The 27,325-nt window shown below is 51.8% G+C and overlaps 8 protein-coding genes across 9 annotated transcripts; 4 read left to right on the top strand and 4 right to left on the bottom strand.

Annotated features, from left to right (window-relative positions):
* The first annotated feature begins 393 nt into the window (after positions 1–393).
* CAOG_06647 (hypothetical protein) lies at positions 394–2,130 on the top strand. The gene is made up of 5 exons (XM_004344218.2): positions 394–578; positions 690–855; positions 1,212–1,561; positions 1,641–1,757; positions 1,868–2,130. The coding sequence occupies exons 1-5, from the start codon at positions 501–503 to the stop codon at positions 2,075–2,077; spliced, it is 921 nt and encodes a 306-aa protein (XP_004344268.2). The 5' UTR covers positions 394–500; the 3' UTR covers positions 2,078–2,130.
* Positions 2,097–5,106, bottom strand: CAOG_06646 (hypothetical protein). Its single transcript, XM_004344217.2, has 4 exons — positions 4,701–5,106; positions 3,518–4,244; positions 2,363–3,270; positions 2,097–2,279 (listed from the first exon to the last, which is right to left on the bottom strand). Exons 1-4 carry the CDS (start codon positions 5,037–5,039, stop codon positions 2,211–2,213), a joined length of 2,043 nt encoding a protein of 680 aa, XP_004344267.1. The 5' UTR covers positions 5,040–5,106; the 3' UTR covers positions 2,097–2,210.
* A 116-nt stretch (positions 5,107–5,222) lies between these two features.
* On the top strand, positions 5,223–6,232 carry CAOG_06645 (inositol phospholipid synthesis protein Scs3p). Its single transcript, XM_004344216.2, has one exon. It carries the CDS (start codon positions 5,266–5,268, stop codon positions 6,148–6,150), a length of 885 nt encoding a protein of 294 aa, XP_004344266.1. The 5' UTR covers positions 5,223–5,265; the 3' UTR covers positions 6,151–6,232.
* Positions 6,233–7,202: 970 nt separating this feature from the next.
* CAOG_06644 (hypothetical protein) lies at positions 7,203–11,050 on the top strand. Its single transcript, XM_004344215.2, has 11 exons — positions 7,203–7,996; positions 8,125–8,184; positions 8,278–8,637; positions 8,753–8,791; positions 8,860–8,971; positions 9,075–9,193; positions 9,331–9,750; positions 9,859–10,088; positions 10,194–10,295; positions 10,433–10,480; positions 10,562–11,050. The coding sequence occupies exons 1-11, from the start codon at positions 7,246–7,248 to the stop codon at positions 10,865–10,867; spliced, it is 2,547 nt and encodes an 848-aa protein (XP_004344265.1). The 5' UTR covers positions 7,203–7,245; the 3' UTR covers positions 10,868–11,050.
* Positions 11,051–12,285: 1,235 nt separating this feature from the next.
* On the top strand, positions 12,286–13,546 carry CAOG_06643 (hypothetical protein; the record flags this gene model as incomplete). The annotated part of the gene is made up of 3 exons (XM_004344214.2): positions 12,286–12,301; positions 12,534–13,213; positions 13,300–13,546. Exons 2-3 carry the CDS (start codon positions 12,558–12,560, stop codon positions 13,544–13,546), a joined length of 903 nt encoding a protein of 300 aa, XP_004344264.2. The 5' UTR covers positions 12,286–12,301; positions 12,534–12,557.
* Positions 13,547–14,254: 708 nt separating this feature from the next.
* CAOG_06642 (hypothetical protein) lies at positions 14,255–18,261 on the bottom strand (the record flags this gene model as incomplete). The annotated part of the gene is made up of 22 exons (XM_004344213.1): positions 14,255–15,090; positions 15,163–15,332; positions 15,393–15,464; positions 15,532–15,603; positions 15,671–15,742; positions 15,809–15,880; positions 15,946–16,017; positions 16,092–16,163; positions 16,227–16,298; positions 16,369–16,440; positions 16,502–16,573; positions 16,639–16,710; positions 16,773–16,844; positions 16,912–16,983; positions 17,048–17,119; positions 17,189–17,260; positions 17,347–17,418; positions 17,488–17,559; positions 17,628–17,699; positions 17,768–17,839; positions 17,934–18,005; positions 18,074–18,261. 22 exons carry the CDS (start codon positions 18,259–18,261, stop codon positions 14,255–14,257), a joined length of 2,562 nt encoding a protein of 853 aa, XP_004344263.1.
* Positions 18,262–19,202: 941 nt separating this feature from the next.
* CAOG_06641 lies at positions 19,203–24,913 on the bottom strand. 2 transcript variants are annotated; one of them, XM_004344212.2, is made up of 2 exons: positions 24,813–24,913; positions 19,203–22,646 (listed from the first exon to the last, which is right to left on the bottom strand). In XM_004344212.2, the coding sequence occupies exon 2, from the start codon at positions 22,488–22,490 to the stop codon at positions 19,488–19,490; it is 3,003 nt and encodes a 1,000-aa protein (XP_004344262.1). In that variant the 5' UTR covers positions 22,491–22,646; positions 24,813–24,913; the 3' UTR covers positions 19,203–19,487. The 2 variants fall into 2 exon arrangements, with proteins under 2 accessions (XP_004344262.1, XP_011270674.1); XM_011272372.1 differs by lacking the exon at positions 24,813–24,913 and adding an exon at positions 23,888–23,921.
* Positions 24,914–25,111: 198 nt separating this feature from the next.
* Positions 25,112–26,655, bottom strand: CAOG_06640 (phospholipid transfer protein). The gene is made up of 2 exons (XM_004344211.2): positions 26,487–26,655; positions 25,112–25,629 (listed from the first exon to the last, which is right to left on the bottom strand). Exons 1-2 carry the CDS (start codon positions 26,629–26,631, stop codon positions 25,280–25,282), a joined length of 495 nt encoding a protein of 164 aa, XP_004344261.1. The 5' UTR covers positions 26,632–26,655; the 3' UTR covers positions 25,112–25,279.
* Between the last annotated feature and the right edge of the window lie 670 nt (positions 26,656–27,325).

The following is a 27,325-nucleotide window of genomic DNA, read 5'->3' as shown; positions in this document are numbered from 1 at the left end:
CATGAGAGTTTGAGTTTGATGGAGAATCAATGATCGGAGCTGAAAAATGTCTTTGTACTGCTTCAAGATTGGCTGGAGGATTTGGCTTTTGGGCTTTTTTGTTGCTGACATCCATCTATACTTTACTCAATTGACAAAAACTTACCGTCTACAATCGTTTTGTTCTGGCTTGTGCGAGTTCACTGCTGATTTCTCCATCTATCCTCTGTTGCCCTTCGTCGCCCAGTTTGTGCAAAGCCGTCGGGATACTTCGATAATGGTAATCACTTTTGCTTCTAACAAAAACTCGCAGGTTCGATCCCCGCACAATTTCCCGTGGCGCAATCACAAACCTTATTCCTTTTTTTTTTTTTTTTTTTTTTTTTTGGGTTGTCGTTCTTGCTTGAAGGTTGAGCCTACTCTGAGAATCTGTCCACGATTCATTGTTCATTCTACTTACTCATGCTGAAAAGGGGGGGGGGGCGGGGTGCTCAGTCTTTTGTGTACAGAATCAACAAACAATGCTCGAGCGCGCCATTCACCAGGGCGTCGAGGTCATTCGCGTCGGGCTCTTCCCCGGCCGGATCAACACCACCGTCGTACGTATGCCCAATTGCACAACAAAAATGGTCCTGTCCGTTGACGTTGGAACACTGACCAATGCAATTGGGGTTCTGGGTCTGGTTCTGGTTGTCAAACTCGGCACAAAGTGCATGTTCCGAACCGGCTCAACGCTAATCGACTGCGGGCCCCCAAACCAATGGAGCCCGGTCAAAGCATACCTCACGAGCGTCCAGACCAGCGCCCAGGGCCTTGCTCCAGGCGGCAGCGCTGTGCAGCCCGTCAAAGAGCTGCTCATCACGCATCATCACGAAGGTCTGACCGCAAAACCGCTCCGTCCGCTTGCTCTCTCTCCCTCGTCTCGATTCGATGCGGACTGGGTTTGAATCACACCAGCACAGCCACTCTCTGCTCGTGCATCAGAGTCAGATGGAGGACGAGCAGATTGCGCGTTGCCGCGTTTTCACGTGCAGCAGCAGCTGTTCCTGTCCTCGCGTTCACGTGCGGCGCTGTCATCAACTTCTTTTGCCGCTCTGAGATGATCCGCGTCATCGGATTAGGAATTGCTGGATAGTGGGCGCCAAAATCCCGATTCTTCCCATCTGACGACTCTTGCACAGATGATGCTCACCACACTCGTGTTTTTGGTTTTTTGTGTGTGATTTTGGCAGACCACTCTGGGAATGCCGCTCGCATCAAGCGCGACTTTCCGAGCATCTCCATCCGAGCACCCAAAACATCGCTGAAACTGCTCACAGAAGGTTTCGAGGTCCAAATGTATCGCCGACTTGTTTGGGGAAAACCGCCAACGGTCGATGTGCATGGCTCGTTTGATGCGATTCTGGCTGACAGTGCATCATCGGCGTCCGTGCCGCCTCCAGCAATCAGACCGACCATCGGTCATGATTTGTCAATAGTACCTGTTGCCGCGCCAGGCCATTGCTCGGATATGACTGTCATGTTTGATCCAGCGCGAGGGCATTTGTTTTCGGGCGACTTGTTTGTGACTTCCAAGCCACTGGTAAGTCTACTAGGTTTTTGAAATTTGACACGTACTGTGCTGAATCACATTCCTGCTTGTGTGTCTTTCTCCCTGGCAGATGATGCGCAACGACGAGGACGTCAACGATGAAATCGCCAGTCTCAGACGCGTTCTTTCGCTCGATTGGAACACTTTATTCTGTGCCCACCGCGGGTTTGTTTCTGATGGTAAAAAGGTGAGTGTTTTTGTCACTGTTCTCTGGACGATTCTTCTTTTCGACTGCTGCTTCAAGCAGGAGCAAAACCCAGTAGAATCTGACGACAATTTTTGTCCTTGCAACTACAGCTCTTGCAACAACGATTGGACCACTTCCTGGAGATGCGAGCAAAAGCCACAGAACTCAACCACCAGGGACTATCACACCGAGCAATCGCCAGCAAACTGTTTGGCAAAGAAGAGGCGCTGTACTATCTGTCTCGAGGCCATTTCAGCAAAAAGCATCTCGTCGAGGGCCTATTAAGTGCACCGCATCATCCTGTTCCTCCGACAGAGTGACATGATGTGCACGACTAGGTCGACAATAAATGGAAATTCATTGATTGGCAACACTGAACGAAAATCAACAGTTACACATTAACAGAGGGATCAACAGCAACAAGAAAAAAAATCTTAGGATCAATAACACTCATCAATGCTTGCGTTTCAAGCCACGACCGACTGGCAAGTCCTCGATGGTCGGGGCGGCTGTCTCGGGCGCCTGCAGAGCCCAACAGAAAATTTGTCAGTGCCAAAAAGGTCACAATAACAACGTAGCATTACCAGCACCGTTTTAGCACTCACGTTGTTTGTCGTCGAATCAAGTGGCCAATCCTCCTCGTCAAGGTCCACAATGCCGGAAACAGCCGGATCAAAGCGAGGGGCTTTGCGAGCCTTGCCGTCCGCGACGTCCTTGTTGCCGTGAGCGTTCGCATAGGCCGCCATATCAACGAGGCGTGTCTCATTCATAATCTCGTCCGAGTCGAGATCCGTCACGCGCGCGTTGGGATACATGGCGTGTGTCACGGTGGCTGGCAAGGTGTTGTTGTCGGCAAGCTGGTTGAGGTGCTGCAGCAGGCCATCGATGTGTGTTTCGGCATCAATGTTGCCATTGGGAAGCGCTGGATGGCCGAGGTAGTCGCTGGGAGATGATCCTGGTCGTGCCTCCGTCATGAGCGCATTCAGCGTATCCTGGTCAAAGCCATACTGCCCTGCAAAGAGGCCCGAGGTGACGGAATCAATGTTCCGCTGAACGTCGTCCACTTCGCTGGCAAGGGAGCTTGAGAACAGGTCGTTGGCGGCGCGAGCAATCGTTGAGGCCTTGTCAGTCTGCGAGAGTGCTGCTGATGATGATGTTGTTGTAGTTGTTGTTGTAGGAAGAGGAGAAGCAATATTTGCGGAGGGTGAGGGCGGGTCGATGACTGTGGAGGGACCACTTTCCAAATTCTCATAATAGTAGTGGTGGCCTTTCATGCGAGCAAGAGCGTCCAAGCGCACGGCCTCCAAATCGGCTGGCGACAATGCGACCTCTGGCAAACTAGCCACATCCATCGGAATCACTGGCGGGTAGCCGCTTTCCGTTTCGATCAGAGGAACATCCGGGCGCTCAGTGCGGAGATGATCGTGATGTAATTGGTCGGCCACGCGAAGATGGAGTGGGAGAGAGGCGGTGGCGGAGGTTGAGGTGGATTTGGTCGGCTTACCTGGCACGGCTGTGTTTTGGGCAGTCGACGAACGAGGAGGCATGATGATGATGATGAATTGCATCAAATGCATTGTTTTGTTGTTGCAACAAGTCAGAGTGAGATGATGAGTGGCAAACAACACAGCAAATTGTAAATAAATTCATCGCCGGCCTTTTTTTTTCCGACAAGCGCAAAAAAACAAAAAAAAATTGCAAATGCTTCTCTCTTGCACTCGTCGATCGTCACACCACAATGCACAAACCCATGAAATTACCTGCGCCATCAAACAGGTCGAGAACGGCGGGGGCGGCGGGACTTGACCAGATGCCGGGCGTGAGCACGTCGGTTGCGGGCGGCATCGGAATGGCGCCGCCGGCATTGGTGCTGATGGTGCCAGCAGGCGACACAACGAACGGAGCTCCGATGGCAAGGCGGCTCGAGTTGCCCGTTTCGGTGCCGACACCGGAGAGAGTGGTGCGCCCAGGCGCGTAGATGGCCGCGAGGAAGGTGAGAATCTTTTTCAACACCTTGTCTTGCTCATCGTGGCGATCGCGAGCGGCGGCGACCGTCTTTTGCAGTGCAATGTTGTCTTGCTCCATGTGATCCAGCCGCGCCTTAATGCCACGCTGTTGCGACTTGATGTGCTGGAGCTCAGTCACAAGGCGCTTCATTTCGTTCGCATTGGCGAGCTGTGATGCAGCCGCCGCCGAGCCGGGAGACATGGCCAGGATGGCAGTAGCCTCTTGTGTCTGTGTCGGCAGCGGCAAAGGAGCAGTGCTGCCAGCAGCCGGATGCGATGCCGAAGACGGCGGCGCGTTGCGTCGCACAAACTTGAGCAGCTCGGGCTGATCGCGCTTGACGTACGGATTTGAAAACTCCCACGACTCGTCACCGCTCTGCAGCGTGTTTTGGATGACGCCGACAATCTTGTGGAAGCCATACATGTTCAGCTGCCGCACAAAGCTCGTAAAGTTGCTATGCTTGAAGTAGCGCGGGAGCATCTATTTGTGTGTTTTGATTTGGAAAGGAAAGTGAGGTGCAAATAGAACGGGACGAGTGAGGGTTTGATGTCTCAGATTTTCTCAGCTTTCTCAGATTTCTCAGAGCTGGTTGTTGCGTTTCAACCAGCTTCAGTCTCTCATGTTCCAATTCTCCTCGACTCGACCAGCTGATGCATAGCTCGTCATCTTCATCGTCTCTTTATGATTATGATGAGTATTTGTTTTTTCTTCACTTCAACCTGATTTCAATGGCGAAGTTTTGAGTTCTCAGCTTTTTTTTTTTTTTTTTTTTTTTTTTTTTTTGTAATCCCGCCGTGTTGGGACCTTGTTTCCGTCCCCGTCCCGTCCCTCACAGCTTCCACAATCCAACACCCTTTGTTCTGATACCACCACAGCATAAAAGCCAAAGCGAAAACAAAAAGGCAAGAGGGGGGGGGGAAGCATCGAGCGTCTGACCTCTTTGGCGAACGTGGGCGCGTTCATCACTCGCAGCGAGGTGCCAGCGGGCGACCACTCAATGATGCCGCTTGCGTTGGGATCGGACAGCATTGCAAGCAGCTTGCCAATGAAGGCGGGGATGGCCGCCGGCTCGCCCGTCCGCGCCGCTGGCCGTTGCTGAGGCTGCTGCTGAGCCTCGTCCGCCGCCGTCGCCAGCACCACGCGCAGCTCGCTCCCATGCCCAGCACCACCACCACCACCACCAGCAGCAGTAGTAGTAGTCGATGGTGATTCAGTGTCGGAGGCCGCAGACTGAGCCTCGGTCGTCTTGGCAGCGCGTTGGCTTGCTCGCTTCATTGCAATGGAAAGTCAATACAGTAGAAAAAAAAAAAAAAGCTCAATGGAAAGTCAATGGAAAAAAAAAAAAAGCTGACTGGCACATTGATTGAATGACCGAAACATTTTAGAAGTACAGTGCATATGTAGTGAATCTGATTGAGTGAGAGCGCCTGTTGTAGTCGAAGTCGTAGCAGCCTCAGTTCTGCTCCTCACCGTTTGAGCTCACAAAATCCACCGAAGGAAAATGGCAAAGGGACACCAACCGCACCACGCTGCTGCGGCACACGGCAAGCATCATCGCCATACGACCAGAAGACCTCAATTGTGGGCCGCGTCGCACGTTGCGGATGGGATTCACTTGCCGTGGGTGGTGGTGCTCCAGGCGATCGTTGTTGTGTTTGGCTCGGTGCTGGCCAACCTCGACGCCGAGCACTACTTTGCCGACAAGACCAACATTCTCAACATCATGTTTGTCAAGCGCGGGTGGGCCTGGACGGTCGGGCTGCTCGTCGTGTTCAAGCTGGCGGTCGTGCTCGACGGTCGCCAATCGTGGCGCCATTTCAGCAACGTGTGCGCGCGCCTCGCCATCGCCACCGCCGGCTGGTGGTGCGTGACGACGGGACTCGATACGGTGCGTCACTGGACGGGCGTCTGCTCGGATCCGCTCCACGAGACGCGCAGATTGTGCGTCCACAATGGCCACCGCTGGGACTCGCTCGATCTGTCGGGACATACGTTCCTGCTCGCGTTCTCCATGCTCGTTATCTGGGAGGAGTTGCGCCCGCACTTTGAGCTGCCGTTTGAGCGCGCAACGGCGGCTGCTCTCGCCACGGAAGCCTCCTCGTCGTCGCCGTCCGAGTCATCCTCGCCCAACCTGAACCTGAACCTGAACCCGAACGGAGCATCCACGTCAGCAGAGACCGGGACGGGCCGGCTATCAACACCTGCCTTGTGGGTCCTTGTAGCACTCTTTGTTCTTTGGGCGTTCATGCTGTGCACGACGGCACTGTACTTTCACACCTGGGTGGAGAAGCTCGTTGGCTTGCTTTTGGCCCAAGCAATCTGGTTTTTGCAGTATCCCACCTTCCTGCAGACCCACCGCTACCCCGGTCCGCCACCGCATATTTAAGCGGGATTTTCGGTGTGGTTTGTTTTTGTTTGTCAGAGGGTGAAGTTGTGAATGTTGGTTGTTGGATTGGATGACGCTTTGTGAAGTGGACAGTTAAAAAACAAAAAAAAAAATGTTGATCGCAGCCCAAGAGCGCTCAAAGAGTCCGTCGTGTTGCATGTAGTAACGCTCGATACGACGGCGGGTCTTAGATCTATTCCTGACAGGTCGAGACGACAGTGTGTCTGGAGGAGTTGCACCTTCCGTTGTCAATGTTCAGCATAGTGGATCACGAAACATTCAAGCGGCTTTCGTCCCGACCGAACCCCACAAGTGAAACGACGCATGGTTTTTTGCTGTATATCGCCACAAATTCTAACGATATTCGACCGAGCTAGTGGTCATCATCTCAGTTTAACCGCCAGCTGCTCTCCTTTTTTGTCCTTTGATTTGTTTTCGCCTTGTCAAACTCTGATCCACATACATTGCCGCTCCCTCCAAACCAGCTCTCATTCTCGTGCCGCAGTGCGCTTCTATCTTTTTTTGCCGCAGACCTTGTTGTGTTCTTTATGCCTCTTTCTTCCCCGTTTCCCCCCCCAAAGCAGCCATCCCGAGCCGCCGCTTCGGCTCCACCTTCAGATCCAGTTTTCTTCCCCCCTGCGATTTTTTCCCATAGCACTTCTTTTCTTTCTTTCTTCTTCTGCTTCTTCTTCTTCTTCTTCTTGTTCCCGACACGCGGCCCGGTTTTCTTTTGTTGCATTATTTTTGACTGCTCGCTCTCTCTTTCTACGTCGTTGGTGTTTGGTGCTCAAAATCCAGTTCCGACACTGCTGGGGGCGGGGGGAAATGGCGCGCTTCGCTTTCCCTGCGAATCCTCCACCATAAATATCCTCCAGCGCATGCCTCCTCGCCCGTTCTCCTTTGACCCCCCATTTACCCCCATTTACCCCACCTGTTTCCCCTTGGCATCATTATCAACCTTCAAGCAGAAACCAGCACTCCAACAATCTCTTCAACAGCAGGCAAAGGAGCTTCATATACAACGATCGAATTTGAAAATCCCTTCTCAGTCCTTTTTTTTTTTTTTTCTTTTTTTCCAATTTTCCCAAAGGCAGGATGAGCCACACCTCGTCATCCTCATCGCCGCCCTCGTTGTCGTCGGAGCCGCCGAGCGGGCAGCCGGACTCTGTTGCCGTGTCCATCGACCTTCCTCCCACGGACGCTGCGTCGTCGGAGGCTCAGGCGCACGAACGACCGGCCGTCCCAGCGCTGGTGATCGAACCCGCTTCGCCGCCGGATTCGACGCGCAGCTCCGTTGCGAGCAGCAACCAGGCCACGTCGCCCGGATCGCGACAGGTCAAGTTTGCAGCGCTGGCCACAGTGGTCTCTGAGCACCCGGACGAGCACGACGACGACGACGACGACGCCGACGACGACGGCCGAGCCGACGAGAACAAGCGACGCGAGTCGGCGTCGACCGATGCGCAGAGCCGCAGACTCCCTGCGCTGACGCACGAGCCCATCAAGGGCAGCGTGGACAATCTGCACCAGGTCGGACTGGGCGACAGCAGTCCCATCTCGCCGGCTTCGTTCGACCCGCCGTCGACCCGAACGCTGCTTTCGGCGTACTCTGACGCCAAGTCGAGCGGCCTCCACATTGCGGGAGCTGTTGATACCGAGTCCAAGATCGAGGCAGAGCGGCTCGCATCGCTTCGAGCGTCCTCGGCTGCGCTCCAGAAGACCATCGAGCCATTTACAATCACCATGGAAGACTTGTCCTATTCGATTGAAATTGTCAAGAATGACAAGCTGCGTGATCGTCTTGCAGGCCGCAAGAAGGAAGTCACCCGCAAAATGCTGCTCAAAGGTATGAGACTAAACCAAATGTCGGCGAAAACAAAAAAGGGGTGGGAAAATTGATGTTGTGATTGTCTGCGAGCGTCAGTTCTAACTTGTTGCCGTGTACTTACACCATGCCACTCGATGGTGAAACAGAGGTCACGGGCGCACTCCATACCGGTACAATGACTGCACTGATGGGCCCAAGCGGTGCAGGTTAGACTGCTGCTGATGCCCCTCTGTTAACCCACTCTAGTTTTTGTTGTTTTTTCGTTGACTCATTTCTGTTGGTTGGCGCATCTCTATCAGGAAAATCAACCTTGTTGGATGTCATCGCAGGCCGCAAGAGCTCTGGCTACATTGACGGCACCATGCTGTTCAATGGCCAGCCACGGAGCCACGACTTTAAGCGTTTGTGCGGCTATGTCGAACAGTCTGACATTCTTCTCGGCACGTTGACAGTGCGCGAGCTGCTCTACTTTACTGCAAAGTTGCGTCTGCCTGCCTCGACCGGCGACGCAGTGTGCATGAAGCGCGTTGAGGAGGTTATCGCCGAATTGGGTCTCACCAGTTGCGCCGACGTGCTGATCGGCGACGAGCGCCATCGCGGTATTTCGGGTGGTCAAGCCAAGCGCGTGAACATTGGCATTGAGCTCCTGACGTGTCCTAGTGCGTACCATCTTTTTTTTTTTTTTTTTTTTTTTTGTGGTGATTCGTGTGATGGAGTCTGATGACTGTGTCGATTTATTCATGTCCTGTTGCTTTGTTTGCTGGTTGATTGCAGGCATATTGTTCCTGGACGAACCAACCAGTGGTCTCGACTGTAAGATATCGTTGAACAAAAATGTCATAAACCAGGGCTCACTTGCGTTGTTGCATTGTTCACAACAGCCACGACTGCGTTCGACATTATGCGCTTTGTTCGCAAGATTCGCGACAGAGGTACCACTGTTGTTTGCACCATCCATCAGCCAAGCACAGACATCTACCGTCTGTTTGATCGGTATGCATCCATTGGTGCATTCTGCAGCTGTTGAGCGGAGATGACCAATCACTGATTGTTTGCTTTGTTTCATTTGCTCATTTTTTTCAATTGTTGCGTCCAGTCTCATGCTCCTTGTTGCTGGCGAGGTCGTGTACCTGGGCCCTGCTGCGAACGCCGTGGACTACTTTGTACAGCTGGGTTACAAGCACTCTCCTTCCGTGAATCCTGCCGAGTTTATCGGTATGTCATGACGAATTTCCAGTCCCACTCTCCCCCGCCGCCGCCGTTGCCCCCCCCCCCTCCTTCCCTTTTTTTCTCCAAATTGTTGATCGACGCTGTGTTTTTTCATTGTTCTTCCATTGTGTCGTTTCGACCAGTGTCTGTGACAAGCGATCACCACGGAAAAGCCGGTGCGATCGAGGGCCCGATTGTGGAGCAGTCCTTCTTTGCGCAGCAGTATCGCAGGTCGGCGCTGGCGGAGATGCGCAAGGTTTCCACGCGACAAGCCGCTCGTCACGGCTCCGAAGGCGAGCATCAGCTGCGCGAAGAGCAAGACTTGTTTGTCAACAACGCTCTGTTCAACTTCCGCGTTCTGCTGCAACGCAACTTTAAGAAGGCATCTGGCGATCCCGCCTTCTTCCGCTCGCGTGTTATCATGCCCTCCATCATTGCCATTCTCTTCCTGCTCGTCTATCGCGACTCTCCCCACAACCAGTCCGGCATCCGCAACAGGCAGGCGCTGATCTCCTTGACCGTCACCATGTTTTCGATCGGCGCCAACCAGCTCCTTGGCGGACGTGAGCATTCCATCTGATTGACGTTTTGGTGTGCCTTGCTGTGATGGTCAACATGTCACTCATTTTTTTGTTTTCTTTTTTGTTTTGGGTTTGGGGACGGTGGAGCAGTGATTGAGGATCGCAAGTTCTTTACGCGCGAGCGTGCAGCGGCGACCTATCAGGTCTCTTCGTACTTTTTGGCGAACATGTTTATTGAACTCCCGTACATGATCCTCAAGGGCCTCTTCTGGTCGATCATCATCTACTGGGGATGCAACTTTGCACGGACGGCAGACCAGTTCTTCTTTTTCACGTTTGTGGCCATCCTGTTGGCTGATTTTGGATGCGGCCTTGCTCAGGTAGGGAATCACGTTTGTTGACGTTGTCGCTTTATCGATGCGGTGGTTATTGACTGGTTTTGTTTGTTTGTTTGTATGTATGGGTTCTCGTGATTGGCGAATTAGCTCTTTGCCGCTGCCTTGCCAACGCTCGAACAAGCGGCGGCCGCCATGACAACATTCCCTTTGCTGTTTGTTTTGTGTAGTGGTTTCTTCATCTTCCCGCAGGTATGGGTGTTTTCGTTTTCGTTTTCGTTTTTTTTTTTTTTTCGGTTGCGTTTGAGTGAATTTGAATGATAGACTCTGATCCTCACCTTTTGACACTGATCTGTCTGTCCCACCGCCCCTCAATCCCTGCATTGTAGAACATGCCGGACTTTTGGCACTACACGGTGTATTACATTTCGTATTGTGTACGTATCTTGCAGACTCGAGCTGATGTCTATCGCGTTTGTGAACCTTCACTCATTGACTCGATCTTTGACAACTGATAGAACTACGCTCTGGCTGCCCTGTTGATCAACGAGTTTCATAACGCCGATCAATACGTCGGCTCTGGTGGGTATTGTCTGTTCAACACGACGTACAGTGCGGCGCAGCAGTGCCCAATTGCTCTGGCCGGATGCGAAACAACTTCCAGCTTCCCGCTCTCGTCGGATCAAATTCTCAAGTCTGTCGGTGTTCAAGATGGCTTCTTCCACGACCGCTTTGCCAATCTTATGATGGTCATTCTGATCTGGATTGCGCTCCGATTCCTTGGCTACCTGGCCCTGCGCTTCATTCGCCATGGCAAGCGCTGATGCCACTGTTGCATTAGAGTTGAGCCGGCTGGGTCTTGTTTATTTGCAAGCTGTTTAAGGTTTTGGTATTGGATTCGCGTGGTTGCTCGAGGTTTCTTCGACTGTGTCCCTGTTCGACATTTCGTTTGTTCCTGTTTGCTTTTGTTGGCTCTGAGACCGCATGATTAAAGCCGTTTGTGCACACGTTTATTGCAGCACAAAGTCGAACTCGAAGTGGACCAGCAATAACAGGACGGGGAAAAGCGCTTGCTGCTGCTGAAGCACTTAGTCACATGCACGAACTGTCTGGTGTGTCTTTTGTGCAGTACAAAGGCGACCCCGTGGTTGTTTGTGGCACTCTCCATACGACAGAGCGCCGCTTTAAAACAACACAGTTCTTAAACTGGCGCACTTTTATTCGTAGATACACCATCAATTGCCAGATGACAAGCCCATCCGAGACAAGCAGTAAATGTTGGAAAGCGACAATTTCACCTTCTAAATGCTGCTGACCAGACTGGCGAGTTGGACACAATCGCGTCGATGAAGGCCCGATCGTCAACGTACTTTGCAACTGGCCCTGCTCCTCCTCCTCCTCCCCTCCGCCCCGTTCGTCGCCCTGTACTGCGTGATGGGCTTGGCTGCAACACGAGGCATTCGAGGATCAGCGCTGCGGGGCAGGAAAAGGAGAACAATCAGCACGTTTTTGTTTGAAGTAAGCTTTTTGTTTTGTTTTGTGTTTTTGTTTTGTTTTTTGTCGCGACACTCATGGAAAAATGCTCCGCTTATTGTTGCGCTTGTTCGTTTCCCAACCTCGCAGTGCGACAGAGACCACTTCAAAGGCCCGGAGAAATCAAAAGAGAATAAAATAGCGAGTGGTTGGGTGTGGTGATGTGCGTTGGCTTACTTGGAGAAAGCGAAAGAGAAAGCAAGAAAGAAGCACCAAATAGAAGGGAAAAAAAAAAAAAACAAAAAAAAAGGAACCACACTGAAAAACACTGAAAAACAAGAATGACTCAACATTATTTGTTTTTGCTTGTTTTTAAATGTCAATTGCAATGTTTGGTGTGAGTTTTGCAGCTTGCTGATGCAACCCAATGGAGCGGTCTAGCCCGACTTAGACTGCACACAAAACAGCCGTCCCCTCTTCGAGGGTCCAGCAGATTGTGTGTGTCCGGATGGTCTTCCCACTGATTTTGCACTGATTTTGGCAAACCCTCCCCATAAAAAAGATTGTGGAATTTGTTTGAAGTTTGCGTGCAGTCTTGCAGTCGAACAGTACAAGTCGGGCTAGAGTCGGGCTTGTTGCTCAGTCAAATGAGTTGCAAGTTCAGCTGATTGTCAATAAAAGCAACGGTGGCGCAATTTCCAATTTTTGATTTGAAAAAGTGCAGATTCACCAAACGCAGTCTTTCTACACTCCTGTTGTACGGTGCCTCGTTCATTTCGCCTTGAGTAGGTTGGTTCATATTGATGACACCCTAGTGACTTGTTTCTTTTCTGTGTTTGAGCTGGCTTTGAGCCAGCAGACGACCCACGCAAACAAACGGAAACAAACGCAAAAAACAAACAAAAAAAAATCCATCCCTACCTTCCGTTTCACCTTGCCTCCTCCAGCACATCTCGCATTGCACCACCCACTGCTTTCTGTTGAATCCGATGAATACTAACATGTTCTATGCGACAGATTCTCCGACTTCGTGATTGACAGATGAGCTCCCCATATCAAATGGTCTCACCAAGCGGTTCGACACACACATCATCACCTCTCGGCGACGCTGCTGATTCAATTGATTCCCTTCGTCAGCAACTGGAAGAATGCCACGAGAGCTGCGAGCGTTCTCGCAAAGCTCTTGAGGCGGAGAAAGCAGCCCTGCAAGCTAATCTCGTCACAACGACAGATCAGCATGTATTCCGCGTTAAAGAGCTTGAGAGTGTTATTCTCAGTCAAAGAAAGCTTCTCAAACAGCTTCAGTCCAACGCCGAGATCGAAACAGATTCTGCGAGCAATCGCAACCTTGCCACTCAAAATCGCGAGCTTGTCACTCAAAATCGACAACTCTCGTCGTCCGAGAGAGACACTCTTCTCCAGAAAGTGGAGGCGTTGGAAGCCCAGCTTGCTGTTCAAGCGTCAGAGATCGTCAATTTGAGGGCCAGGATCGTTGAGCAAGCTGGCTCTTTTGATCGGTTCAAGACTCAGGTGGTTGCAGAGATTGCTGCTCTCAAGACCGCTTTTGATCAGTTCAAGGCTCAGGCGGACAAGAAGGAAGCTCTCCTCAATCTTGGAGATTCCATGTGCACGCTTGTGAACCACGTTCTGGACGAAGCGTTTCCCGAGGATGATGCCAACTTCAAGGCCTACCGTGCGTGTGACAAGACCTTCACAGGCGTGGGCGCTACTCTCCCGCTTTATTGTCGAACGACCGCCTGGCTGAAGTTTCGAACACAATCAGGGACGATGATGACGAGGAAATCAAGCAACTGAAGCAACACTTCACAGACACCATGTGGGAATTCCGCAGCTTCATGGTCGCGTACTGGCTTCGCACTGAGCGCCACTCCGTCACGCATGCTAGCGCTCACAAGACTCCCGATGAGCTCAAGGCTTATATGACCAAGCTGCCGGAAGCATACGCTCTGCGTGCGCAAAAGGATCTTAACAGCATCATCGAGATGGCCGATCTCATCGGCCGACGCTAGTTTTGCAAATGTTTGACTTGTTCGGTGCTCATTGTATCATAAACACGTGTATTTTTGAGGATCGAGGCTTGGACCATGGGACTCCGCAGCGAGTTCTTTCTCTCCGCTATCATATAGCACTGAGGATGAACATCAACCCAATTTCCAAGCGCCTGTTCACGAAGCAGGATTTGACTAATGTCATAGCGTACACAAAGACTGGCAAAGTTCCCGGGGACGGCTGTTGTGTGTGTCCGGATGGTCTTCCCACTGATTTTGCACTGATTTTGGCAAACCCTCCCCATAAAAAAGATTATGGAATTTGTTTGAAGTTTGCGTGCAGTCTTGCAGTCGAACAGTACAAGTCGGGCTAGAAGCGGAGACAAACGAAATCACCAAAAACTCAAAGTCGTCGTGGCGCCACCAGCTCGACCTATACACAATGTTGATGGACGAGCACTTGTGCAGTTGCAACTATTCGGGAGTTGTGGGTGTGCTGTGGTCGCAATTTGCCTCACTCTCTTGTTCAGTCTCACACTGAAAGACTTTGTGCCCGTCGTCGACCTTTTGGTGGAACAGTTGGTGCTTTTGCTCGAAAAAAAAAAAAAACAAAAAACAAGCCTCGTCGAATTAAAACAGGCATCACAGTGAAGGAGCACAGAAAAAACAAAAAAAAAAAACACACAGAAAGTCTTGCAAGAGGCATGAACGGACGGACACGCATGCGATTTAGGCGTATTCGACGTTTCCGCTGGGCGTGGATGGTGCGACACCGATCGTCGCGTATGTCGTCGGTGAAGACACGGGCGGCACGCGAACAGACGAGGCATTGGGCAGCGAGGGATCGGCGTACTCGACACCGCTGCCTGGCGCGCGCATTGCACTTGGGGCAGACACGGCTGCGTCGTCATACACATGCTCCGACGAACTCGCGGGAGGACGGGGCTTTGCGCCAACGTCTTCGTACAAGGCATGGTCGCTAGGAGCAGACAAAGATTCATAGGTTGGATTGGCAACGTTTGCAACCATGTTGTTATGATCAACCGACTGGTAAGCAGGCTCCGAGCCAGAGGCTGATGCGCGCAATTTGGAAGCCATAGTGGTGGTTGCCAATGCGCTCGACGAGCGACGGCGCCGAAGGGCCATAACCAGCACAACCAACAGGAGAAGACCAAGCACGCCACCAATCATTCCGCCAATAATATGCCCAGTAGATGCATCGCTCGACTCGTTCGGAGCATTGGATGCAGCCGATGCAGCCGAGGTCTGCCATACAGAAGAAGCGCTGGCGGCTGACGCGGACATCTGAGATGCAATTGACGCTGAAGACGCAGTGGCAGCGGACGCCGAGGCAACGGAAATATCAGAGGCAATCGAGGCAACCGAGGCGGAGACGGTCGAGGCAGCAGAAGCGATGGAAGCGAGCGAGACGCATGATCCACCCAGCATCACATAACCGTCATAGCACTGAGTGCAGGGATCGGATGAAGTGCAGGTCAGACAGTTGGTTGCACAACACGAAACGGACCCAGCGTCGTAGCAGGTGGCACAGGTTGTGTCACATTCTGCACATATACACATTTGTCAGTGACATGAATCAATGTCCGGGGGAATTTGCAGTCGCCTCTCAAACTTACGGTACGGTTCGTCTGCACTGCCGTATGTGCTGGGCGGAGCGACCGTGTTCCCACCCAAGGTAAAGTTGTTAGGTCTCAGATACTGGCCCGAAAGCGATAAAGAAAGTCCATTTGGCAAGCCCTGGAACAGACCAGGAGGCAAAGTGGTGAAGGGATTGTCACTCAAAACACTACGAGTAACTTGAAAGTGAGAAATAAGTTCAGTACGTGCATTTGGAGTGCTTGCTTACAGGTACTTCAGCCCAGGAAGGCCAGCGAATGCGTTTGCGGAAATGCTGGTGATCTGGTTGTTGTTCAGAATTCTACGAAAGGAGTCGCAACCGACATTAGCTGTTTAGCGCGTGATTCTTCTTGTCCCTGCTTGCTTACAAGAAAAACAGCGAAGTCAAGTCCGTGAATGTGTTTGCCGAAATGCTGGTGATCGGGTTGAAGGACAGGGTTCTAAAGACAAAGTCGTCAACAAGTTGCAAGCGCTCGTGTGGGATTCCTCGTGTCATTGCTTGCTTACAATGTATTCAGTGCAGTCAGGCCTGTGAATGTGTTTGTGGGAAGGCTGGTGATCTGGTTGTAGGCCAAGATTCTGCAGATCAAATCGTCAACAAGTGCACCATTCGCGCGTGACACCTCCGCGTTCTTGCTTGCTTACAAGACATAGAGTGCAGTCAATCCTGTGAATGCAGAGGCGGGAATGCTGGTGATCTGGTTGAAGTGCAAATACCTACAGATAGAGTCGCAACCCAATGAGCGGTGTGTTTGACGCTCCAACGTGTGTCTCTTGCTTACAGATCTCGCAGCGCAGTCAGGCTTGTGAATGCGTCTACGGAAAAGCTGGTGATCTGGCAGCTGGATAGATCCCTGGAGCCAGAGTCGCCAACGAAGTCAGCCAACAATACCCGACATGCGATTCTCATATCTGTTCGTTTGCATACAATTTTGTCAGCGCAGTTAGCCCTGTGAATGCGTTTGCGGAAATCTCGGTGATTTGGTTGCTTTGCAACTCCCTACAGACAGTCGCCAACCAGTGAGCTGTTTGCGTGTGATTCATCGTGTCTTTGCTCGCTTACAAGACAGCCAGCGCAGTCAGGCTTGCGAAAACAGAGGCGGAAAGGTCAGTGATCTTGTTAGTGTGCAACTTCCTGCACATACAGTCGCAAACGAGTGAGTGTCGCTGATGTGTGATTCTTTGTGCCTTTGTTGCTTGCTTACAGTTCGTTCAGTGCAGACAAGCCTGTGAATACCGAGGCGGGAATGCTCGTGATGTTGTTGTCCTGCAAATCCCTACAGACACCCGTCGATGATTAAGCTTATGTATGAATTCTTCGTGTCTTTGCTTGCTTACAAGGAACGCAGCGCAGTAAGGTCTGCGAATGCGGAGGCGGGAATGCTGGTGATCTGGTTGTCTTGCAAATTCCTACAGACAGCCGTCAAAAATTGAGTCGTCTGTGTGAGATTATCTTCATCGCTTTGACTGCTTACAAGGTTTCCAGCGCCGTAAGGTCTGCAAATACAGTTTCAGGAATGTTGGTGATCTGGTTGCCTTGCAGATTCCTACGGAAAGAGCCGCGAACGAGTGAGATGTCAGTGTGTGCTTCTTCGCTTTCGTCACTTACAAAATTTCCAGCACAGTCAGGCCTGCGAATGCGGAGGCGGGAATCTCGGTGATTTGGTTGTCTTGCAAAGTTCTACCAATGGAGTCGCCAAAGAGTGAGCCGTCTGTGTGTATGACTCTTGGTGACGTTGCCTGCTTACAGTCCAGTCAGTGCGGACAGATCCGTAAATGCTGAGGCGGGAACCTCGGTGATCTTGTTGTCTTGCAAATCCCTACAAACGGCCGTCAATGAATCGGCGGTTTTGTGTGCGATTCTTCGCGTCCTTGCTTGCTTACAGATTCTCGAGCGAAGTCAAACCTGCGAATGTAGAAGCGTGAATGCTGGTGATCTGGTTGCCCATCAGATATCTACAGACAGATGAGCAATACGAGTGAGCCAATTGCGCTTGATTCGTCCTGCCATAGTACCTTGCTTACAACTCAGTCAGCGCCGCCAGGCCTGTAAACGTGGCTGGGGAAAGGTCGGTGATCTGGTTGGTCTGCAGATATCTACAAGCATGTCAAAATATGGAGTTGTCTCCACATTAGCCGTCGTGTGTGCGTGTCAGTGCTTCTTTCTGTTTTTGCTTGCTTACATGAGAGTCACCGCACTCAAGCCATTGAATGCATTTGCCGCAATGCTGGTGATCTGGTTGTTAGATAGAGGACTACAGATGAGGTGCAAACGAGTGAGCCGTTTTGTTTGTGATGGACTCGTCACGTTGTTGCTTCCTTACAGCCAACGCAGCGCAGTCAGGCCGGTGAATAGCGACGCGGGTATGCTGGTGATCAGGTTGCCCTGCAAATTCCTTTGAATGCAGTCTCGAGCGAATGAGCCGGCATGCAATCTGTGATATCCCATGCTTTTCTTGCTTACAGTTCAGTCAGCGCAGTCAGGGATGGGAATGCAGATGCGGAAATGCTGGTGATCAAGTTGCTGCTCAGATCCCTACATGCAGAAAAGTTTGCAAACGAGTGAGCTGTTTGTGCTTGATTTCTAATGCCTTGCTTGCGTACAATCGTGTCAGCGCGTCAAGGCCTGCGAATGCAGAGACGGGAATGCTGGTGATCTGGTTGTACGACAGACTCCTATATAAAAAAATCAGATGAGCCGGTTGTGCATGGATTGAACATGTTGTTTTTTGGTTTTTTTTTTCTCTTCTGCTTGCTTATGCTTGCTTACAAGACAGTCAGTGCAGTCAGGCCTGTAAATGCCGAGGGTGCAATGCCAGTGATTTGGTTGCTGCTCAATCTCCTGTCGACGGTATGCGAATCATGAGGACGATGCTTCGATTCAAGTTCAGCGCGACCGGAAACACCTACAGCATCGTTGTGTCGACTGGGATTCCCGTTGGAATGGTTGTGAGGGTTTCGCCGTAGCAGTCGACAAACGTTCCCGAGCAGTCGCACACGCCGGGGTCACAGGCATTGACTGCTTGCGCCACCTGGACGTGAGAAATCACGCAGAACAGCGACAGCAGCACACCAAAAGCAAGCCCTTTTGGCGTCATCTTTGAGGATGTGAAGCAGAGACAATTTACAAAGTGAGCACGGAGCATTTCAGAACCCATCGCTCGCAACAGGAATGGTGCCAAAAACCGGTTTCTGAAACTTGGCGGAGACTTTGTCCCATTGGTTCTCAGCAGGTTGTGTGCGGAGCGTTTTGATTTGGTTTGTTTTAGTTTGTTTTGTTTGTTTTGTTTGTTTTTTCTTCTTCTTCTTGTTTTGTTTTTTGACTTTTTTTTTGTTTTTTTTTTTTTTTGTTTTTGTTTGTTTTTTTGTGGGTTTTGTCGTGCAACCGCGGCAGTCCGGTCGCTGGGCCCCCGCTGCTCCCTTCCACCCACGTCATGTCTTCCGCTTGATTTGATCAGCTTGATGCCACAGGACGCATGCGAGAGTCAGAGTGGCGGAAGGAGAAAGAGTGCACTCGAGACAGCTGGCTGTTTCGTCGCGGTTTATTGTTGTTGTTGTTGTTGTTGTTGCGGTTGTCATGATGTTCCGTTTGCCCTCTGCGCACTATGTTTATGCGGCACCTGCATTCGTCTGCAATGGTGCTCGAGTCTGAGTAGAGCTGTTGATTTCGAATCGCATCATCGGTCTAGCCAGCGGCGGCCGTTCGTTTTGGAGTTTGGTTGTTGTTGTTTATTGGTTCCTTTTCTGCTAGCCCCAAATGCTCCGCTCGTCATTGCCGACCTCGCAACCAATGCGGTAGAGAGTCGCGTCAAAAGGCGCGGAAGACAATCGAGAGAGAATAGCGCATTGTTGCTGGAGATGATGCGCGGTGGCTTACTTTGGAGGAAGAGGGAGGGGAAACGCCAACCAAAACAAACAAAAACGAAAGAGGAAAGAAGAAACGAACGAAACAGGAGTGAAGACCGGTGACTAAATGTGATGTTGAGCATTGCGTTGAATTTCGACCATAGTTCAACAAGAAAGACCAAGTAAATTGAACTGTTTCAGCACCATTAGCCAATGGCCGAATCAACGAGAATTTATTCATCAAGCAATATCAATGTATTCAATGAGGGCACAGTAAAATCGAAAGAAAACAGTCTATGTGTACAATGAAGCGATGGGAAACGAGCAATAGAAAAAACAAAACAAAACAAGTACTGATACATAGAATACAACACAGGACGTTTGAAATCAAACAAAAAGCAGCCTGTACTTTTTGAATGCTAAACGCCATCTCGTCAAACAACAAACAACGGGTTTGGCCATCACCAAGAAGAGCCCATCAACCTTGGGCGGTCTCGGTGGCGGGCAATAGACTGGTCACAAATTCATGCATGGGGTGCGGATCGCTGCTCTTTGGAGGAGAGGCCTGCATCTGCATGATTGGCGAAGTCGCGGAAACATCCGAATCGCTGCTGACTGAGGCATGCATGTCTGCTGTGACAGATGTCACTCGACCACTATCCGACAACGGAGCAGCAGACAGGGAGGATGGCGACGAGCTACTGCTGGAACTGGCCGACAATGAGCTTCGGTGTCGCTGCACGGCCCGCGACAAGGCGTATGCCACGTCGCGCTCGTATGACTCCGACAGTCCACCGGGTGGCGAGTGGCTGGACGCCGCGGCAAGAACGTGCAGCGCCAAGGCAGCACTAGACGTTGTTGGTGAGGAGAGCACTTGTGCACCGCTGCCATATCGCCCGGGCTGCAAGCTGTTCGCGTCATTGTCGTAAGAGTAGCTGGAAGAGTACTCCAAATGCGGCGGAGACGTGTAGCCATGCTGGCGGTGGTCACCCGCTCGAGAAGAGGAGCCTTTCTTCTTGGGACTGGAGCTGCTCGCCTTGGCGTCAGCGGCCGCGTCACGAGCGTACTTTGACCCGACTTTGGAGGCCCGCGAGCGACCAAATCCGGTCGAGTCACGGTCGTCGTCGTCGGCATAGCTGCTGACGCTGGCATCAAGCGCTAGCTGCTCGTCCGGCTCGTCCACCAAAATGGTCACCTCTCCGCGAGGAGTGTAGGCAACCAGTCCAATCACGACAGCAAAGGTTGTTTCGCTATCGCCGGCCTCGAGCATGACGGGACAGTGCGTCACTTCCATCCGTTGCAAGGCACGCTTGGAGTGGGCCAGATACTGTGTAAACTGGAGATTGGCATTGACAGCTCCAGCGCGGGTACGGTAGAATGACCCAGCGTGGCCGGAAACCTTGAAGCTGCGGCAAATGACGCGAGACAGCCTTCGGAGGGATGGCATGTTGATGCTGTAGCCTGGCGAGTGGCGCGACAGCTCCAGATGAGTGCGGTTGGCGTGTACGCTGATCAAGAGCGGGTTGCTGGGTTGGACGAGGTCTTCCAGTTGTGCATGGGTAAAATTGTGCTCGTCGGTAATCAGATCGTAGTGATAGTGGATGGCTTGGCTAGGCGAAGGGCCGAGCATGCGCTCATACCGCGCGTCGATGCGATCTGTATCTCCGCTCGCGCTTGAAGCCGCGGCGCCGGTTGGAGGACGAGCGCTGGAGGTGCGCGGAGCGTTTGCAGAGGAGCGCCGGGATGGTGGTGTGGGCGATGAGCCCGTGGACGACTTGCTGCTGCTGCGCACAAGCTCAAGAGGCATGGCAACCGGCGGTGCTGGGGGCGGTCGCTTTCGCTGCTGCTGCTGCTGAGCGGGACCCTCGCTCAACAAGATGCGCTTTGTGTCCTCGGGCGCGGAGTGATCTGTCTCGTCCCTGTGGCGCTTGCTGCGCGAGAAGGGTGAATGGCCATCCTCAGACACCGGCGAGCACGGCTGGCCAACGCCCAGGGCACTGCAAGACCGAACGGCATGAGGGACACCAACCGCAGCCAGCTGGCGCAGGATGGACATGGTCTTGTCCGAAGGCGAGCCTGCAATTTCGCTGCCGGCAGGAAGGGCCGAAAGCCTGGAAATGGCACGGGCGGGGCCAACAGAAGCAGCAGCAGCAGCAGCAGCAGCAGCAGCAGCAGCAGCAGGGTTGCGAGCGCACGAGCGACGCAGAGCCGACAGCAGCATTGCAACCGTCGCACACACGTTGGGGTCGGCACGCGTGCACGAAGCAATCTCGCTTTTTCCGAGATGGAGCACGAGCGCAGGGGAAAGGTGTGAGCTGGAGGCTGCCGCCACGAACGCTTGACAGACGGCAGTAGGAATCCCGCCAAGCTCGAGAAGCGCATGGTAGTTGGCAAAGGTCCAGGCATCAATATTCAGCGATCCCATCGCGGCATTGCCCATCATGTGCGCACCCGAGGCCACCTGCGACACCAGGCCAGAGTCCGAGGCAAAGCACAAGGCGGCGAGTCTGGCAGACGAGGCAGCCATGGAATTCAGGCCATCTGCAAGCATGGCATGCGGGTTGTGTGCACCGGCGACGGGCCAGGATGGAATGGTGACTGTCACCGTGACTTGGTGGTGGTGATGGTTGAGCTGCGGGGAGGTGCTCTGAACTTGGACAGAGACAACCAGCACTTGCGGAACGCCAATCATTTGAGCGCAGAACTGGGCAATCTGGCGGACCTTGACGGGTGTAATGTACAGGGCCGACGCATCCAACGGGGCGAACGGTGTGGAGGTGCAGCCGACCGTCATGGACACTGCGGGGACGGCGCCTGTTTCCACGGGCCCAAACAGCTGTGACATGGCCTGGTTGAGGAACTTGGCGTGCAGCAGCCAGAACTGCGATGGCGGAACGGTGCCTCCGGGCGATGCGGGCAGGGCCTTGCACACGAGGCCCAGGTGATCGAGAAGCTCGTCTGTCTCGTCGACCGCGGACAGCTGTGCGAGCATGAAGCACAAGTCGCGTCCTTGCAAGGCGTTGGCACTGATGGCACCAAGCGCATACTCGGAAAACATGTTGGTGAGGCCCGGCGAGGCGCGAATCCACTCTTCCAGCTGCGCAGGAGAAGCATCTGCGAGTGCCGGAGCCGCCCAGACTGCTCGTGCTGCCGCGTAAGCGCTTCGATCGGACAGGAGGTGCGAATGCATGCAGGCCTCAACATAGTCGTGAACGGTGGCATTGCACGAGCCCAGAATGCGACCAACCTGGACAGCGTTGGGCGACACAGATGGCAGGACGACCGGCGACGATGCCGACGCCGTCAAGCTGAACGGGGCAATCGCCCCGGGGTGGTACATTGCGACAGGCTGGACGCTCGCGGTCCACAATGGCTGTTGTTGATATGGGTGGTGGTGAAATTGCGCGTGATGCTGAGGTGTCTGAGCATAAGAATACTGAGCAAGGACAGGCATGGATTGTTGTGCAGGATGGTGCTGCATCGGCGGTTGTGTTTGAGGTGGAGGACGGTACAAGTACAGGTTGTGTTGCTGTTGATGATGCTGATGATGATGATGATGATGCTTCCCAGTCAGCAAACCGAACCGCTCTGAAAAGCAGACAAATCCAAAGAAAAAGGTGTTGTTGTCTCGCAGATTCTGTCCACACCAAAAACAAAAAAACAACGAACGAGTTAGCAACTGTTATTCCGCAAAACCGCGTTGACCGAACCGGCACATTGTAGCACTGGGTCAGGATTGAAGGATTGCTACTGATTCACCCGACGCGAAAGACTGCAAGCGAGCGATGGAGAGGAAGGGGGGGCTCGGGTGATTCGAACTGTTACTAGCGGTCATTGTTTTGACGCCTCCATCGCACCCCGCACCATCTCCAGGACTGCTGGACGGCGGCACTTGCCGTAGCAGGATACACTCGACCGAGTCCTTCCAACCGTCCTCGGGCGAACACTGCGGCGAACACCGGAAATCGATGTCTCGCGTTGCGGTTTCAAGCCGAAGCACACATGGACCGAAACCCATCAAAAAATAAAATAAAAATAAAAATAAAAAATAAAGGCAGCGGGAGTGGTGACGCGAGCTACCGACGCCCTCGACGACGAGCGCATTGACAGTCCACCTCCAGCCACCCTTTCAAACTGCAGGCAAGATGAGGTCGACGAGAGAGACGCTTTTGGATGTGGACGCAGAACAGGCTCAACCAAACACCAAACCGCGCCGAGGTTCCATCAAAATGAACGAAAATCTGTCGAACCTCAAATCAAAAAAAAAAAAAAAAAAAAAAAAAAAAAAAAAAAAAAAAAGGTCGAAACCGCCAGCAAACTCCGATCGCTGTTTCCTTCCGACTCGCGCATCCTGGCGTGTCTTTGTCACGCGCCTCTGGTTCACTCGTGTACCTGCTACATGGCAAGCGCGGAGAGCAGAGGGCAGACGAGCTTCAACGCGCATGGGATGAAAAAGCCGGCGTTTGTCGTTCCCACAACAGCTGTTCCAAAACGCAAAAAAAAAAAAGAAAAAAAAAAAGCGTTACTCTTCCCCTCGTCGCTGTCGGCATGTCGCGAGTAAACGAAGGTTGAGCCGTTTACACACTGCATAAGCGTGCGTTCGCAGTGCGAGAACGAGCCTTTGAACGCGCCGCAATGCCGGGCCAAAGCTTCACTCTCATGCACATCCGCCCTCGTGTTCTCTCAATTGTTTGCCATGGTTTTTTTTTTTTCTGTTTTCTGTTCTCAAAGCTTCATTGTTGTTGTGGACGCGAGCAAAACAAGGGAGGCTCGAGCCGCGCTGTTCTCGTGCACACGCTGATGACAAATCACGTTCACAAGGACATCAACGCAAGTGTTCAGCGAGGTTGTTTGGAGAGAGCAAAAAAGCCTTGTTACCCAAACGATTCAGAGGAAAAAAAAAAACCAAAAACACAACGAAAGATGATTGACACTTGCCAAAAGCAACCAAACGAGAAAAAAAAAAAAAGAACTCGTTCAACGGTTTGACTTGTTTTGATTTTGTTGGACATGTCGCGTGAGAGTGTACGGTGCTCGAGATGGAGATGGATCATGGCGTATGTCAAATCAGAACGCACGCGGGGATGCGTGCAATTGAACGTGGAGGATAAGAAGAGAAAAGATGGGCAACTCGAACAGCTCGAAAAGTCACCGCAAGACCGCTTTGTTTTGTTGTTTTCGTTCTGCACCTCGTGTATCGCCGACGTTTTGTTCTGATTGATTCTCTGGTTGACGAGCATCAGAGTGGAAGGGGAAGATGTCCCCAAAGACAGGGATGTGTGCTGCTTCGTTGTCTGGCCATCGTTATTGGGTTCGGCTGCATTTCCCCTCGCGCCAAGCCTCGTACAGAGCCACAGTCCGCTAAAGAATCGAAACAATCACAATGGAATGCACAATGCTCAAACGCAGAAAAACCCCATGCGGTTTGAAGCTGGTCAGAAACGACAGCACAAACCAACGCGAAGAAGCGTGTTTTGCGATCGGAAAACAAAACCTCAAACCAACTTTGCACTCATAGCCCTGGGTGGGATTCCTTGATCCCTCGCTCAAATAGACAGTGTCGAGGTTGGCACACACTGGGATTCAAGTACGCGGGCTCGACTTGACACTGACAGGAAATTCAGAAACCTTTGCTATATCGAATCACTCTCGCTCGGGAGAACTCGCTCAAAACGCAGAATCCAATCCCACCAGCGTTCCCGCTCGCACTTGTTTTTTTTGTTTCTATTCTCGATGCGGCGCAACATGTATGGCGATGCGGCGTGCCTGCTACTACACGTTCATTGTTTCGGCAACCACTTACCAATTTGGATTTTGACTCGCCGAAGAACAAGGTCGCAGAATCCGGTTGCTTTGTCAATCGCCGCTCTTTGAGCTTGTGTGTGTATGTGATGCTGGACCTTTTCAAAACAGAGAACTGAACGCTTCCAAAAGCCGACCGAACTCAAAACGCAAAAGCCAAAACAAAACCCAATTATTCGACCCGTGTTTCGAGCTTGCCTCGAGTTTGGCAATCATGTGTTTCATCCAGTGTGTGTGCGTGGATGCTGCAACTTGACAGCAACCCCGCTTCTCGTGCTGCATCATCGATAGAGAACGACGTTGCAAGTAAATCTCATTTTCATTGGGAACAAACTTGTCAGCCAGCGACATGCGTGAGAACGAGCAGCAAAAAAACGCAAAGGAGCAAAACATTTTCATGATCAAGGGGGGCCCATCACCATGAGCGTTTTACGCGCCAGTACGGCACGTCCATGCTGGTCTTGTTTTTTAGAGGTGCAGGTCGAGGTCAATGCAGGCAACCTCCTGGTTGTCCTGATCGGTGACCTTGACGGTGCCAGTGTAGTGGCCAGAGGGGACGCTGGAGGGGATGTCCTCGGTCTGGGAGATGACGATGGGGCCAGCGGGGAGGGGGCAGGGGTGGGTGGGGTCAACAGTGCAGAGATCGACCGACTTGGAGAGGACGGGGATGATGCCAAACTTGATCGAGAGGTTGATCGAGCCCGAGGTGATGTTCTTGTCGAGGTTGCCGGCAGCAGCAATGGTGACGGACTTGCCCTTGACCGGCGGGTCGGGGGTGATCTGGACGTTGATAATGTGGAGGTGGTCCGAAGCGGCGCCTGAGCAAAAGCAAACACAAGAAAAGTGAGTGAGTATTCATATGACATCATTTCATCGATTTTCATCACAGGAGTGTGCCTGCCTCGTGTCGCTACTGTGACTGGTCGAAAAAAAAAAAAAGAAGAGAGATGGACGCGATTGCTTGTTTGTTCCCCAACAATGCAAATCCCGCGCGTGTCTTTTGCTTCGTTCTGTGCGATTGTGCGAAGTGTCATTCGATTCAACCATCACTCAATGTTCGCTGTCTTTCTTCGTTGTTCCATCAGCTGCTTTGTTCTTGATCGCAAAAAAAAAAAAAAAAAAAAAAAAGTGCAAAAACGGCGCGAAGCGCATGACACGAAAAAATATAAAAAATAAAAAAAACAAAATAAAAAAAAACAATAATAACAATAATAAAGGATGCTGTTTCGCTCGCTGTTCGCTTCGGTCATCCGAGGGCAGCGCAATCGTCAGACTGAGCATGAGCGAAACAAGGAATGTGCAACGGCGTGGCGATGGCAGCGGGGAAACAAGCAAAGAAGAAGAAGAAGAAGAAGAAAAGGCAAAAAAATTGAAAAAAAAACAAAAAAAAAATAAAAGACGAAAATGATACAGCGCGCAAGCCAGCTGCCACACATCAGGAAAGCGCAACATCCCCTCCCCTCCCCCGACAATGCAAACCCAACACGGCAATGCGACTGATGCTCAGTTGCCAAATGACGCAGCGACGCGCAGATGACAGAGAAAAACAAAACAAAGTTCAAACAATAATAAAAATACAAATAAAAAAATGTTCCACTTTGATCCCAGTTTTCCCGTCCTTCCCATTGTTGCAATCACAATCACAACAGGAGGCAAAATGGATGAGAACACGTACTGCAGTTGGACCAGACGTCGCCGAGGAGCTCGAACGAAGGGTCGAGGGCCCAGTTGGAGAAGTCGCCGTTGGTGTTGGCGACGGGGCGGGCAGCGGCGAGGGCGACGAGGCCGAGGAAAGCAATGGCAACAAAGGCAGCCTTCATGATTGTTGGAGAGACAGAGAAGAGTGAATCGTTGTTTTTGGGAAAAAAATGGTGATGACAATCAGATGACAATCGCATGGTTCATGCAGGACGATGATGCGGAGGATGAGGAAAGGACGATGGATTTTATTGAGCAGGGTCAAAAACCGCGATGAAGTCGCTCTCTCTCTCTCTCAATTCCAGTCAAACTTTCTCTCTCAAATTTTACCGTTTACTCAACTGTCTCCAAATCTTGATCTTGAATTAGTGTCGCTCACTCGTAAACTCTTGTGTGAGAAAAAGCTCAAAACCTCCAACATTGCAAAAATCAATGTTAACTTTATTTTTATACTTTTTTTTTTTTTTTTTTTTTGGTTTTGTTGTGTTTTTATAGCTTTATTCTTCCTTCTTCCTTTCGTTCTGTCGCTTCGCCAACTCGCTCGTCCTCCGCTTGTTGCACTTTCGCATCATTCATTCATTCATTCATGCACTCTCCGTGCTTGGCTCGAACTCTGTTCGCTCGCCTTTCCAGCTCTTTGTATCGAACCCGCTTTTTTTTTCTTTTTTTTTTTGCCCTTTTTCTACTTTTCAACCGCCTGGTCCTTTTGTCCCTCACTTGCCATCGGAGCGGCGGATTGAGTGCGGTGACCCATTTGCCATGCTCCTGCTCTCCTCGTTGCTGGTGTGACGGCTGCGTTTCGGAATTGGAGGCCAC

This window comes from Capsaspora owczarzaki (assembly GCF_000151315.2).
Source record: "Capsaspora owczarzaki ATCC 30864 unplaced genomic scaffold supercont2.12, whole genome shotgun sequence".
In the NCBI taxonomy this organism is placed as follows: Eukaryota; class Filasterea; order Ministeriida; family Capsasporidae; genus Capsaspora; species Capsaspora owczarzaki.
Note: the sequence above shows the minus strand (reverse complement) of the source record. Positions and strands in the feature narration are given on the sequence as shown.

Coding starts and splice junctions, on each gene's coding strand:
- CAOG_06647 (XM_004344218.2), top strand. CDS start 501: ATGCTCGAGCGCGCCATTCACCAGGGCGTCGAGGTCATTCGCGTCGGG. Junction 856..1,211: donor CATCACGCATCATCACGAAG/GTCTGACCGCAA, acceptor TGATTTTGGCAG/ACCACTCTGGGAATGCCGCT. Junction 1,758..1,867: donor TTGTTTCTGATGGTAAAAAG/GTGAGTGTTTTT, acceptor TTGCAACTACAG/CTCTTGCAACAACGATTGGA.
- CAOG_06646 (XM_004344217.2), bottom strand. CDS start 5,039: ATGAAGCGAGCAAGCCAACGCGCTGCCAAGACGACCGAGGCTCAGTCT. Junction 3,271..3,517: donor CGACCTGTTTGATGGCGCAG/GTAATTTCATGG, acceptor CCCAAAACACAG/CCGTGCCAGGTAAGCCGACC. Junction 2,280..2,362: donor TTGATTCGACGACAAACAAC/GTGAGTGCTAAA, acceptor TGGGCTCTGCAG/GCGCCCGAGACAGCCGCCCC.
- CAOG_06645 (XM_004344216.2), top strand. CDS start 5,266: ATGGCAAAGGGACACCAACCGCACCACGCTGCTGCGGCACACGGCAAG.
- CAOG_06644 (XM_004344215.2), top strand. CDS start 7,246: ATGAGCCACACCTCGTCATCCTCATCGCCGCCCTCGTTGTCGTCGGAG. Junction 8,185..8,277: donor GATGGGCCCAAGCGGTGCAG/GTTAGACTGCTG, acceptor CATCTCTATCAG/GAAAATCAACCTTGTTGGAT. Junction 8,638..8,752: donor TGAGCTCCTGACGTGTCCTA/GTGCGTACCATC, acceptor GGTTGATTGCAG/GCATATTGTTCCTGGACGAA.
- CAOG_06641 (XM_004344212.2), bottom strand. CDS start 22,490: ATGCAGCACCATCCTGCACAACAATCCATGCCTGTCCTTGCTCAGTAT.
- CAOG_06640 (XM_004344211.2), bottom strand. CDS start 26,631: ATGAAGGCTGCCTTTGTTGCCATTGCTTTCCTCGGCCTCGTCGCCCTC. Junction 25,630..26,486: donor CGACGTCTGGTCCAACTGCA/GTACGTGTTCTC, acceptor GCTTTTGCTCAG/GCGCCGCTTCGGACCACCTC.